The 13,971-nt window shown below is 40.8% G+C and overlaps 1 protein-coding gene across 3 annotated transcripts in view; it reads right to left on the bottom strand.

Moving 5' to 3' along the window:
- Nucleotides 1-13,971, bottom strand: part of LOC120790429 (unconventional myosin-IXb) — a 55,646-nt gene that overhangs the window by 33,469 nt on the left and 8,206 nt on the right. For all 3 annotated transcript variants that reach the window (XM_040127916.1, XM_040127915.1, XM_040127917.1), the window contains exons 2-4: nucleotides 2,689-2,912; nucleotides 2,324-2,543; nucleotides 1,399-1,908 (exon numbers count right to left, since the gene is read on the bottom strand). In XM_040127916.1, the coding sequence (XP_039983850.1) occupies nucleotides 1,399-1,908; nucleotides 2,324-2,543; nucleotides 2,689-2,849 (891 nt within the window). In that variant the 5' untranslated portion in view covers nucleotides 2,850-2,912. The remainder of the gene's footprint in view (nucleotides 1-1,398; nucleotides 1,909-2,323; nucleotides 2,544-2,688; nucleotides 2,913-13,971) is intronic.

Consider the following 13,971-nt stretch of genomic DNA (forward strand, 5'->3'; position numbering starts at 1 on the left):
TCTGTAACTTACACAAAGTTTACTGTTTCAGTTTGGCTGTAGCTATGGTTTACTCTGTCCTATAAGCAGCTGCAGAGAGCAAGTCACTACAAGCATCTAATTTCTCAGAGAGGAGGAAGCAGGAAGAGGAGCACAGTCACCTGACTGAAGTGGCAACAAAGAAATACTAGCGTCTGGTCAACAACAGCTCCAAGTTAAATTCAAGTTGTTCATATTTCAATGGTCAAAAACAGAACCAAGTTACATAATCAGTTAGCCAAAGAGGCCAAGATTAGTACTTACATTGCAAATACATAATCAGAAACATCAGTGTTTGCATAAAAGCACGTAGAGACAGAACCAAGAAACAGCCCTATCTTTTCTACATTCCCACAGCATTTTCAAAAGCCAGGGGACACATGAAAGGGTCGATGGCGCAACTTCCCATCCTCTTTTTCATTTCTTCTTTCTTGGTAAACCATAGTCTTTATGTTAAAGTCTTTTACACTGTACACAGACTACTATATGCACCATTATTTCAGCCCATGAACAAAAGTGCAGCTGGGTCACAGCCGGAAAATACATTTTCTCATTTTGCATCCTTGGCTTGTGTGTGTGTGCTTTTGCATGCCATGGCAACATGATGAGTCACTTTTGAGGAACCACTGTCATTGTCGGATGTGACTTCATCAAAATAGCAATGCATTTCACTCCTGATTGAAGCCATTGAGGAACAGAAACTAAGCATGAAAAGCTATAACACATCATCTGTGGTATGAGTTGATTTCCATGTGACTGATGAGACAAACAGATGAACAGCTCAGAGCTAATGCAGGGGTTTCTCTAAGTTTTTATAGGGCTTAGGTGCTGTCTGGGTTCTGGGGGTGGTGGTGGTTACTGGAGTTTGAAATTATTAGAAGGAAATCAAAGGGGTTTTTTGCATGTTGTTTTTGACCATTATCCTTATCATTTGTGAAAGAAAGCTGGCAACACTTAATGTACTTATAATCAAAAGTCTATTCATTTCACCAAGAAACATGTCTGAGATTTAATGAAAATATTTGTAGATTACCCCAACTTGTATACACAGGAAAAATAACCATGTTGAAATACATGTGGAATTATTCGGTCAGACATTGGCTTTTATACCACAGATTTTATCACATCTCTCATCTCTTCACAAGCATTAACCCGTTCCTAAAACCATATCAGGTCACTAAACTTTGAGCGACAGTGGGATATGCTTCTTCGCTACTTACCTACATTTAATAAATAAATAAATAAATAAATAAATAAATAAATAAATGAACAAACAAACAAACAAACAAACAAACAAACAAACATACATGAGCTGGTTGTCAGCCAAAACGACTGGTGGAGTAGACACAGCCAAACACTGTCACATAACTAGCATCTTACCTCCAAGACTGGTCCAGCCCCAAGTATGGTCCTCTCCACCCCGCTGGCATAGCCCTTCTGGCTGAGTGCAGTCAGACAGTGGATCAAGAAGTTGGTACTCTGGGTCTTGCCTGAGCCACTTTCCCCAGAGATGACAATGCACTGGTTGACCCTCTTCCTGAGCATGGCATAGTATGCCACATCTGCAATAGCAAAAATATGAGGCTCAAGTTTGCCCAACTGGTGGTTCTCGTACATCTTGACGTACTTCGGGTTGTAGATGGGCAGGAACTTGAAGGGGTTGATTGCGATGAGGATGCTGCCTGCATAGGTGTAAATCTTTTTCTTGTAAAAGCGTGTGCGCAGGTTATTTAATATCCTGTCCTCATTGAGGACGGGGAGGTTGCAGAGGTCTGCAAAGTCGTCCTGTGGAGGTGGAAGGAAGCCCCTGGCTGCTAGCTGCTGTGACTCCTGCTCCTTGGACACAGGTGGGAGGTGGACATAACAGATAGAGCCATCATGGTTCCTCTCCTGGATCAGGGAAAAGGAAAAGAAAAAAGACTGTAAAACTGAACTGCCGAGACAAGGTCTTTCTGTCATAGATAAAATATTCTGGGTGTTTTGAATTTCTTAAAACCAGTCAAAATTGCTAAGGGCAGGCTCAATGACACTGAGCTCATAGGTGCTCCTGCTATATATTGTGCTTAGAAGGGTGAAAATATATTGGGACAATTTCTGCCTGTGGCAAATTTAATTGCCTTTTTTGTTATATTTTGCAATCATTAGCGTGTAACAGGTTACCTAGGCTGACAACTTGTTTTTTTCCTCACTGAAAAAGGCAACAAGAGGAAGAATGAGCAGAAAGAAACAGAATACAAGGACTCTTCTTAATGGTCCACATGCACTATATATGAGAGCAAAGTGAGCAATGTGCTGTCAACTCTACCTGTAGTAAGAAGTAAAAGCCAAGGCTCTGAGGGTGTTGCTCTTGGGCTTTCCGTGGCCACAGCAGAAACCTCTGAACTGGCAGGTCTCCAGCCTCCAGCACCCACTCTTCTCCACCACATTCCTTCACCTCTGCCAGCACATACAGGCGGCCAGGGTCCAGCCCCAGTGCCGTGGCAGCGTCCGAGATCACAGTGGCTGCTGTTGCATCCTTCTGCACTCTGATGAGGTGATAAAAATAATTACTTAGTTTGATAAATGCTGATTTACAATACTTCCTCTGATCTGTTTTAAAAACATCATGGCTAAAAATGAAGGTTGATGCTAATTTTAAGGTCTCTGGCAGTAACATTTTAGGAAACTCACCTAAGGTTGCAGCAGGTGGAGGGCTGGGCAGCCAGCCGTGGGTATATCTGGAGCAGGTATGAGCGGCCATCATGATCGTTAGGGTTAGCTGGCCCATCTCCCCCTCCTCCTCCTCCACCTGCATTCGTTGCCATGGTGGCAGCGCCATCTCTGACACTCATCCTGAGCCAGGGGGAGTGGCCTCAGCATGCCGCACCCACTGCTTCCCTCTCACCAAGCAGCACCTGAACATGACAGGTTAAATGATTCGTGACAGTTGTTTTCCCTTTTATAACCCACACTGATAACCCTTATCAGCCTGACAAGTTTGAATACTGACACAAGTCGGTTTATATATTTAGAATGAAAGACAGAAGACAACTGACTGTCACGCCAACAAATATTTATGCTATTATAATAAACAATCGGCACTGGTGTATTGTGAGCAGAAGGTAGTAAGAAAGCCTAGATAGTAAACGGTTTCCAATATAAAACATTACAGCTTTCTAAAAGCCTAAACAATGCATCACTGCAGCTCTGAGCAACCATTTTAAAAAGCAGACAAAATAGTTGATTTTCAAACAAAATGGCAACAAAGAGGAAGAGAGAGCAGAAGGAAGCAGAATGCAATAGTCAGATAGTGGGAGGACTTTTCTTAGTGGTCCACATGCACTATATCTGACAACAAAGCGAACTGTGTGTTGTCAACTCTGCCTGTAGTAAGAAGTAAAAGCCAAGGCACTGAGGGTGTTGCTCCTGTGCTCTCCGAGGCCACAGCAGAAACCTCTGTCCTGGTATCTGACCCTCTGAATTTTAGATTATGTACATAATGCAACTCTGCTAACTCTGTTACAGAGATGAGGTTCTGATTACCCCACAAAAAGAGGCCTAGGCAAGTTAATGTAACACTTTGGTAGGACACAGGTCTTATAAATTAGCAACACAGGCCTATCAAGATATTTTGATTTGATAATATTTGACTGAGAGAAAGCCAATGGTTAAATGGAATTAATGCAGCCGAGTACCAATTAGTGGGTTTCCTCACATCTAAAAATACACTTGAGTCAACTAAAAAATAAAGAGTTGTATTCCTCTAGAAAGTATATGAGCCTGGGTACAGGGCTCAGACAAATGCATCAGTGGTGCTGATGACTCGTATTTGATAACACTGCAGCATATTATTATCACATCACATGTACATAGTTTTGCCACTGAAACTTTACCTTAAGTTGCAGCTGCAGATGCTGCACAGAAATTGAACCCTTCCGCTCAATGATAGCAAGCAAGACACAAAAACAGACAACACTTAGGGTAAACCACAAATGGTTTAATGACTGCACACTATTCACTCTCACACAAGACACCTACAGAGACGTATGACGTAGAACTCAGTGGCAGAATAAAGTGTTCAGCAACTTGTCACCAAAACAACTGATCTCTCCATCCATGGATAACAAAATTCTCTCCGCCTGGCAAAGCTCCAAAACAAAATGTCCTATAACACAGAGCCCTGAGCGGACCATTAACTGAGAACATGGTAGAGATTTTTTCAGTCCTTAATATAAATATCACTGAGGTGAATCTACCTTGAGGACCTTTAATGGACTAAATCAGAATAAACTAAATTTAAAATAAATAAATCTTACTGAGGAATCACAAGACCATGCCATAAAACTCACTGAAGTCAACAAGGTCAGGCACCAATTCCTCAAGAAACCTTTCATGTAACTATAACACCTTTTACGGGAAGAGATGGGTAATAATGTGCCATGAATAGCTGATAGTTTTCAGGTTGTCATACAAACAAATCACTCTACCTCCTTTTTGGTTGACAGTGTATTAAATCGGTAAAATCTGCTGATGTGGTTTTTAGTTGTAATGAAAACTTGCATACTTTCAGCCCTCATAGTATGTGACTATTTCTCCTGTAAGAGATGAACTGTTAATACCAGCAGGAACAAGGTTTTATTACACAAGCTTTAATGGAAGAGAATAGATTCAATCGCCACTTTTAAATACTCTGTTAAAGTTAGGCAAGAGGTCACAGCATGATGAACTTCCAGTTACATCACACGTTTGTGTTAAACGGTCTAGTGGTCTTGTCTCAAAGAAAAACCAAGCTTTAAAAATACTGATCTATAACTGTTTAGCTATCTGTAACCTGTACACGTAAGAAAGAACAGTTGGTTTCAGACAGTGCAGCAGCTTTCACCACAATCTACTCTAAGTAGTAAGTGTCGGTACAAAACCATGTCGCACTAACATTACTCTGTAATTTGCGCTCAAATCATTGTACAATCATACTTCTTCGTATAACTGCAAGTTCACTTCATCCAACACCCAAATTACTGGGTTGGTTACTAGGTTACAATTGGTTACTTTGCCAGATTGACATGATGAAAGTTTTACATCATCGCTGTTAAACAGAAAGCCTGGGCAACACTTGTGATTGATATAAAGTCAACTCTTTGAAGTAGTGTTGAGGTATCTCAGGACTCTGGTCCACAGCCAAAGGAATATGATCCAGGTCAGTGCTGTCTGTAACAAAAATTAATACAGAATAGTGATCTATAGGTGTGTGTGAATCAATCAGACAGCAGCTGGGTAAAGTTTGGTCTAATGATGGATCATGTAGCGTGGCTTTGCATCAGTAATGCATGCTGTGTAAACTGTAAGCCCCCCTTGGGGAAACAGGAACCTGGTTTAAATCACTGTTTAGTAGGCAGACTGCACTGCTTTGGTAACCTGATCCAGGGTCGAGTCCTGTAAGCCTACAGTTTATCACTTTTACCATCAGAGATATGTCCAAAATAAGATGGTCTAGGGAAAAGAGGGTCTCACAGACCTCTGAATGCATTATAAAATCCAGGTCTCCATTTCTCCATTACAAGGTTTATTTTCACTGTATCTTTCCAGTAACTGATATAAACAATTGTACTCATGTATCCTGTGGAAATATCATAAGTAGCCATTTTACATATAAGCCTTTCAGCTCAGATAAGAGGGCAGCTAATTTCCATTGTGTGAAAAAATATCTACTTGACTAATGGTGGCAAAAAATGTTTTGTGTATTCCTCTACTATTTAACCACGGGAACTTCGACTACTAAAGAATAATCCTACACAATGTCACATAATAGTTTCTATCTTTAAAAACCCCCTCTGCTTAACCAACAAGAGATACAAAACCAAATCACACAGTGCTGCTAGTAACTCGTTGCGTTTATCTAACCAATAATTCTGGAGCCTTAACTGATCCTTTTGCATTGTCCAAGCCTCTTTAAGATTATGTTTTATGCCTCTATGTTACATGAGCATTATCGGTCTTTTTAAGTTTCTGTTAGTAATTATTCATAACAAGCAGTAACAGGAAACTGTTGTTTAACACAGACACAGATCACTGCATACTATAAATGGATCAAATATAAAACTGCACAATGAGGATATCTTGACAATGCCAACGCTGGATTCACTTAGATCACAGTAGAGAATGAGAGGAAAAATAAAGCAACTTGAGAATCATGAGCTTGTTCTTTTGCCAGGCTAGCTGACCACAGTCCCAAAAACATGCAAGCCTGTAAAATGCCAAGGCATGCAAAACTGCAGAGACCACAAAAGACAGCATCATCATTATCCTCCATCATGGGCTCTGTCTGGTTTACATCTGTCCCGTTAACTCCTGAGCTTCTCTCTCTACTAGTTTCAGAAGAGCAAACATAAAGGTACAGTATCTTTGTGTACAGCATAAAGCATTTCATTTCAATTTGTGGGGCTGTGCAGAGAGAAAAAAACTGGGGGAAAAAAAAGGTAGTGACAGACAGAAAATTGAACAAAGAAAAAGAGAGGAAGGCGGAGGGAGAGGTGGAGAGTGAGGAAGGTAAACATCTAAAAGTGAGACAGAAAAGAGAGAGGTCCCAGGAGACAATCAAAGGAGACGGGGGCGTTGAGATAATACAGCTTCCTGCGTGCAGAGGAGATCCTCTGTGAAGATGCCCGGCATTCCACAGATAAGACCCGGGGTTGTCTGCTCTGCGTAGGCTTAGCCTGGCACTTTAGCTGCTTATTGGGGGTGGATGGGAAGACACTAGAGTACAGGACTACAGCTGAGGCTAGAGGGGCTCTTGAGCTCCTGTGGGCAGGAGGAGGCATTAACAACTAACAAGCTCCTTAAACCAGACATTTTTTTTAAAAGACAAATCATTCATCCCTGTTAACTTCATCCCACCTAACCCCTCATTATCAAGTCAAGGAGAAGAGGCTTTCGGTAACTTAATGCCATTGTACATTCATCAGGAAGATAGATGTAGGATTGGCTTATACACTGAAATGTTACTCAGCTGATTTATCAAAACAACAGAAATTGAACTGAGTACAATTAACACCACCTACTGAGAAATAAGTTTTATAGTTTTTTCTCTTCATTATTTTTTCTCTTAGAACACACATTTGGACTGCTGCACTGTTTTTCAATCCTCTGCCACAGGGGATCTAGTAGTGACAGTTGGCTGGGGGGTCAATATTGAAAAACATGCACTCCTCTAACTTCATTATAACTGGAGGAGAAATGATAGTATGAGGGGGAGTTGTTTGGGAGAGTGAATTTAGCCAGCCAGGTCTTACTCACTCTCTCCTTTCTCCCAGCTCCTGCTGTCTTCCTCACCCACCCTCAAAAAAAATAGTGAAAAGCTCCACCCAGAGAAGAAGGAGGAAGAGGAGGAGTGATAGTAAGTCTGCAGTGCCAATTAGTGGAGAGAGAAAAGAAATATTTTGCCTTTATATGGCCATATATGTTGTAGTGTTTATGATCTCACTTAGAGATGTGTGAAAGCCTTTAGTGTTATGCTCTTAGTCTGTGCTACATACAGTAAATTTTCTTCCTAATGGACCTCCCAAGACTGGCAAACAACTCACACTCATATATATATATATACACTATATAAACAGAGCAGCCAGTCAGTGCTGAAACATCACCGGCTGACTCTGATCTGGCAGGAAGTGAATGACCCAGTGACACATACAGAGTAAATAAACTTCGACTGGAATATTTTCTCTGTTTCTCACTAATGTCCATGCTCTTTCTCACTCCCTCCATCTCTCCATAACTGTATGTCTCACACTCTAATACACACACATAGAGAGAGGTGAACCAAAAGGACACAACTTCTGATGTCAGCAATGCGTGTGGACCAAAGACGCGGTGACTCTCAGCATTCCTCTTCAGCATCACACGAGGACTAAATCTCATGAGTCAGGGCTACAAACAGCTCCCATTCGGAACTTAACTAGTCACTGACATGACAATGTCAGCAGTTAGGTGGACCCAGAAGGCTGTTATAGTACCTTATGAAGTCAGTCATTAAGATTTTTTATTTTAATACACTTTAATAGATAGTTTACATTTCCACCAACAATTATATACAACATTTTTAGATGTGGACATGTAATTATTCTGTCTGGTTTGAAAACTGATTTAAAAATGTAATATTTAAATAACTTTAAATGATTCAATGATGATGTAAACATACTTCAACATTATCTGCAAAATATGTACCTCAAGGTACAATTAGCGGACAAGTAGTATATGACTTGTAAAAAATTATGTACTTCTAGAGCAGAAAAATGTTTTGATCATCAATCATTATCCATTTATGCATTAAAGTCTGTTTCCTTTTCTTAAATTCTCAAATGCGAGATTTGTTGCTTTTCTCCGTAGTGATTGTGGACTGTATGTCTTTGGGATTTGAAATGTTAGTCAGACAAAATAAGTAATTTGAAAATGGCAATTTGGGCTTTAGGAAATTGTGACAGGAATTTTTCATTATTTTCTGACATTTTATAAAAATGTGAAGCAGATGCATCAATAAAGAAAATGGTTAGTTGCAACTCTATATACAAATACTATTAGATACAATGTACTTGTGAAAACTGGAAAATGCATTTTCTTGCCAAATTTGTAGTAATTTTGCTATCAGAAATGAATAATCATTACATTATATTAATTGGACAGATACCAAAGTTTTTTCCAAAGTGATTTTTTCACTTCCACACATGCCCATCGGAAGTAATTTGGAGTTCAATGTTTTGCTCAAGGAGAAGACACTGTAGACAGTAGGAGCTGGGGATTGGACCAATAACCCCTCTGATTCATGGTCAACAACCTGAGCTGCAGCAATGCATGTCAAATTTTCATGCAGGAGAGGCCACGGGTAAATAAAATTCCAAAACATTTAAATACAGATATTTTAAATAATAATCAACAAAGACAAATGTCAGAAGGCTCCCTGTATTATAAAAAGGATTGTGTGTTACGAAGTCATAGTATAAAACAAGGGGATAAAGAGGCGTCAGTAAGGGCTTCATATACAACACTGACTCCATGAGGTTTCAACAGACAGTATAGGAAGGCATACTGGGTCCTTGCAGGAGATATTTTAACAACTTCAGTTTTTTAATTTAATTGAAAATATAATCATGACCGAAAAAAGCAACAGGAATCTCTTCTACTTCGCTCTGGAGGACCCAGCCCTGTACTGACAAGAGTAATGAGTAAATGCAAGGCTACACTTCCCATCATGAGTGTTGTGAAGAAGACATTTCTGAATCTGACTCACTAACGATGAGCAAGTTAGGTGTAAGTGTAGAGACAAATAATTGTGAAAATGTAGTAACAAAACACAAAATAAGATTTCAGTACTAATGTTACCAATATTCTTCCTCCTCAAATAGCCTCAAAAGTAGATAAAATGTTTTCCACACCTTTCGACAAATATCACAAGATATAGAAGCCCTGGATCAAGATATATAGCTTGTTCCAGGGTTTCATTGAAGCCCTTTCTTTTTGATAAATGAATCGTTCAAATCCAATATGCCAACTCTTTTGAATGATTTCTTGTAATTTTGAGACCTTGACTAGAATTTAAATAAAGCTCTGTGGATTCAGACTATGCTTGTTCCAACATGTGCTTGTAATGATGGACCAGCCGAGGGCTTTGTGCGGCTGAGGAGGTTAACCATTTGAACATCTGTGTTCAAGTTAAATGTAATCATTCTGTTTTTACACTGAATTTCAAACATTTTAAAGTCCACCTACACCCTTTCCAGGGGTACAGCTGTGTGCATGGCTGCAAAGCTGTGTAGACCAAGGTCCCTTCCTCTCCCTGCGGGAATTGGAGCTGGGGCCACTGAAGTATCCATCACCACTACAACTCACTCTGCATGACCTAATGGAGATGAGAGAGGCTGGCTCTTTGCCAAAGCAGGCTGCATTTTCCTCTGGGTACAATAAGAAGCAAAAACTAGGGAAGTAGAGATTCACTCTGTGTGTGTGTGCCTGTATGTGTTTTTCTGTTTGTCTGTGCTCCTTGTGGCCGTATATGTGTGGTGTGTATTCTCTTAGGGATTTATAAATGCACTCAGGACTTTTGTGATAGAGAGCAACAGGGGCAATCAGCAGTAACAGGGGCAATCAGCAGCAACAGTGCCCCTGTTGCTGCTGAGTGGTGGTAAATCAGCCTCAGGGTTGAGGCTCTATAGGAAGTGCAGATCCACCCAAAATGGCTGTGAATAGATTAGAGCCCTCCTACTAGAGCCATGTGCCTGTCCTATTAAAAGACAGCCTTTTGTTTAAAGGGACCAAAACCTCAATTGGGGAATTAACTCATCCGGCAGACACCAACTGGACTCAATAAGACAAATGCAGATAGAAACAGAACTGTGAAGAGAGAGTGAAGGGAAAAAAACAAAACAAAGGGGCAAAAAGCCCCCCAACCCCGCTGGTCATTAAGTCAGCTCCCAGCCCCAAACAACAAAATCAGAGCTGAGGAGCATCTGCTGCCTCTGTCTAAAGAAGGGGTTCCAGGAGAGAGGGGCCGCAGGGATCCAGTCTTTGACTTGTTGATATTACCCTGTTCATTCAATATGCAGCCCAAGCTCATGTTCAATATCCTCTTCTCTGCTACAAATAAGCTGCTAGAAAAGGAACATAAAAGAACAGAGAAAGACATTATCAGAGTTCCTAAATCTAAGCCAGACTGAGATGTGCAGATATATCCCCCATCACAGTGACCGCTTAGGTTTTTGCAAACCATAACGGAACTCAAACTGGCCAGCTTTCTGTCACAACGAATTACCGTAACTGTGATGGGCAGCGGTAATCAATTATTCCATGGTCATCTGAGTGCACTGCATTGATTCACCACACCCAATATCATGTGTCTGAGTCATGTATTGACAAACTGACACAGACTGCCATTCGTTTGACATCCCTCGAAGGTAGGTATGACCCTGTATCACACGCAGATCATTCTAAGTCAAGCGAGAGGGGTAAATCTCAACAGCTGGGGCTGGCTGCAAACACACAGGAAAACCTAATTTAGAACAACTTGAAATCATGGCTGTATCACTCCTCTAAGGCCACCACGCGTCAGCCTGTTCTGCTGTTGCTTGAGGCATTCCAACATTAGTTTCAGCCACAGCTTTATGAACTCCTACTTTATGTACATCTCACTGCAGGTCAGTAATTCAAGAGGCCCAGGTACAGCCTTACAGTACCCCCCCGTGTCTCGCCACCCATCTGCTTCTGCTGTAATACTGTTTTTAACTGCATCCTTAAATGTGCCCCTTTTCCCCGATCTCTCCTGTCGTACCACTTACGTTCCCAGAATCTCCCCCAATGCCGCCCTCCAATGCGCCCCCTATTCAACCCCCTGCTGGTCACCCCCTTCTGCTCCCCACCGCCTAACATTTGGCACTGCCGCTTTAACACAGTCCAGATGCCAAGCCACACTGAGTAGATGAGAGTAGAGGAGAGAAGTCTGTTTACTATGAAAAAAAAATTCCCTGGTGTTTTTGATTTACATATAATGTTCCTTTACTATACTGTCACCCAGTCAGTCAGACCAGAGGGCAAGCCCAAGTGAGCAGATCAGTGCTTTGTAATTCATCAAACCTCTCCAAACCTATCGCAGAGTGCTGCAACTGAGCAAAGTGACAATCACATGCAAATTCTTCCCAAATAATATCCCAGCCTTAAATGTCTGCCTTGCGCAGACTCAAGTCAAAAGGTTCTTTTATCCAGAGGTTAATGCAGGGATAAGAAGATGCATAGCAACCAAGACGGCGTAAAGAAATTTATGTTTTCAATCAGTGTGATGAGCTGAAACTTTAGATTCAAAGCAGCAGCTTCCACATGAAATACACCAGACCAGTGAGGCCATAGCACATCTGACTTAATGAAACCCAGAAGTCTCTGCTCAGCTCAGATACTGAAAAAGTAGGTTCTCAAAAATAATGCAATGGCTGAATATTCTTTGGGGCAGTGGCTACTGTACTGAGTTGCATTGAGCAGATGCAGATCATGTTATTGTGTCCACCAACTGCATATGCAATCATTTAAAAAAAAAAAAACATGATTAAAGCATGGTCTCCAGTTAGGGAAACACTTCCTTCCCGTTCAGTGTGATAAACTACATGCACAAACACACGAAAACATACAGTACGCCATCTGGAGATTTGGGGCAGCTGCAGGCAGAAATCAGGAAGAGGAGAAAAGGAAGCGAGGGTAAGGAGGCAGACAGAGGGGATTATTGTACACGCTCACTCATGTGGGCTACCCTGCTCCAAAACACTTCCCTTAACACATGACTCCACTGTAGCACCAGAATAGTCACTGTACTGCACCAAGTTCATACTTATTTAAAATCCCTTACCCCTGCTGCTGGTTACACATGCCACACATATACAGAGAACCACACTTTTCTTTGTTCCTTACAAAATAAAATGATCACGACAGATGGGTCGTCTTGATCTTAAAATCCTGTTGGTGAGCATACAACACAGGTAGTAGGAAGAAACTGAGATTTAAACTAGCTAACACAGACAAAAGCCTCTGGTGTCTCTGCTATGACCAGGTTCTAGTGTCGGTGGCTCACCATACTCTACCAACCGGTAAACACTTTCTTAGGAATTCCAGTTGAGAACTGGTTCCAAATTGTCCGAACCATCTGAATTGTATGCCTCCGAACTTATCAATTCCTGTTATCGATGCCAGCATGTTTTTCTGACAGTTGCGCATTGCAAAACCATAAAATCGAACTTGTGCGTCTACACTTCTGGGAACTTGCAAAAAGAAAGAGTCATGACGGAGAGGAAAAAAAACAGTCCAAAGCAGGACTTCATTTCATGAAGAAAGATGATGACAGTGCTAGTTTTACTGCAGCATTTCCCATAATGTAGGCTCTACTTGGGCGCCCAAGACGATACAATAAAAACGCCGCAGTGACATTCTACGCACTAGTGACACTGATTCCCATCTGGGCAGTATGTCCATGATGAGGGTAAATATCAGGAGTTATAATAACATTAGTGCCACGCAGGTAGGCTTAGCAGATTTTTTTCTTTGACTAAGACCTAAAACCTAAATGAAAAAAAATGCAGTACAAATTTCATCAATTCATTAATCAATTTCTCATTTCATCAATTTTAGATGATGACAGACAGACTGTTGCGCACGCTGGCTGTCAGGCTGCAGCCTGTGTTCATATAATAAAACAGTTGCGCTGTCGTTTAAAACCTGTGAAGGAACGGATAAAGAATTGGACCGATATGCAGAGTCGATAATGGCATTGGTACCAATAAAATCTTATCAATACCAATCCCAATCAGTGTTAGTAATATTACTCATCCTACATTTTATACTTTGACCTCATTTTGAACTTAAAAGCAAGACAAAAAGCAGCAGGAGGGATAACTATAAGGAGGTTGTGATGACAGATGTTTAATGAAAAGGAGTAACAGGGGAAAAAGCATAATCTAACGTACAATAGATTATTGAATGTAGTGCAGCTAGTATAATCTATTGAAAAAATCTTTCCTGTGGTAAGTCCTGATGATGTTTGGGTGGCAGATTCACACACCAACATGTGTGATTATAATGATAAGCATCTTACAAAGGATAGTTTGTTCATCTAGACCTAGGATGACCTTTTTCTAAATCTACCCATCTACATTGTTTTAAAAGAAGTGGACTGAACAGTAACAGGAGGAAAGAACAAAATAATGATGGGCAATGTCCTATGAATACCATAAAAAACCCAATTTTCATTAAAAAGAAAACACCACTAAGGATATTTTCCAAAAAGACAACTTTTAATCTTACTCTCCCTTTCTTTTCTTCCATGCAGATCACATCATGTCTCTTAACACTCCCTCTCTCTCACCTAAGCCAGAAATCCTGAATGATCTCTGTCAGATGAAATGTAACTTACATATGGAGTCATTCATCAGTGACCAGAGTCTGACTGCACGG

This window comes from Xiphias gladius, chromosome 6 (genome assembly GCF_016859285.1).
Source record: "Xiphias gladius isolate SHS-SW01 ecotype Sanya breed wild chromosome 6, ASM1685928v1, whole genome shotgun sequence".
Classification (NCBI taxonomy): Eukaryota; Metazoa; Chordata; class Actinopteri; order Istiophoriformes; family Xiphiidae; genus Xiphias; species Xiphias gladius.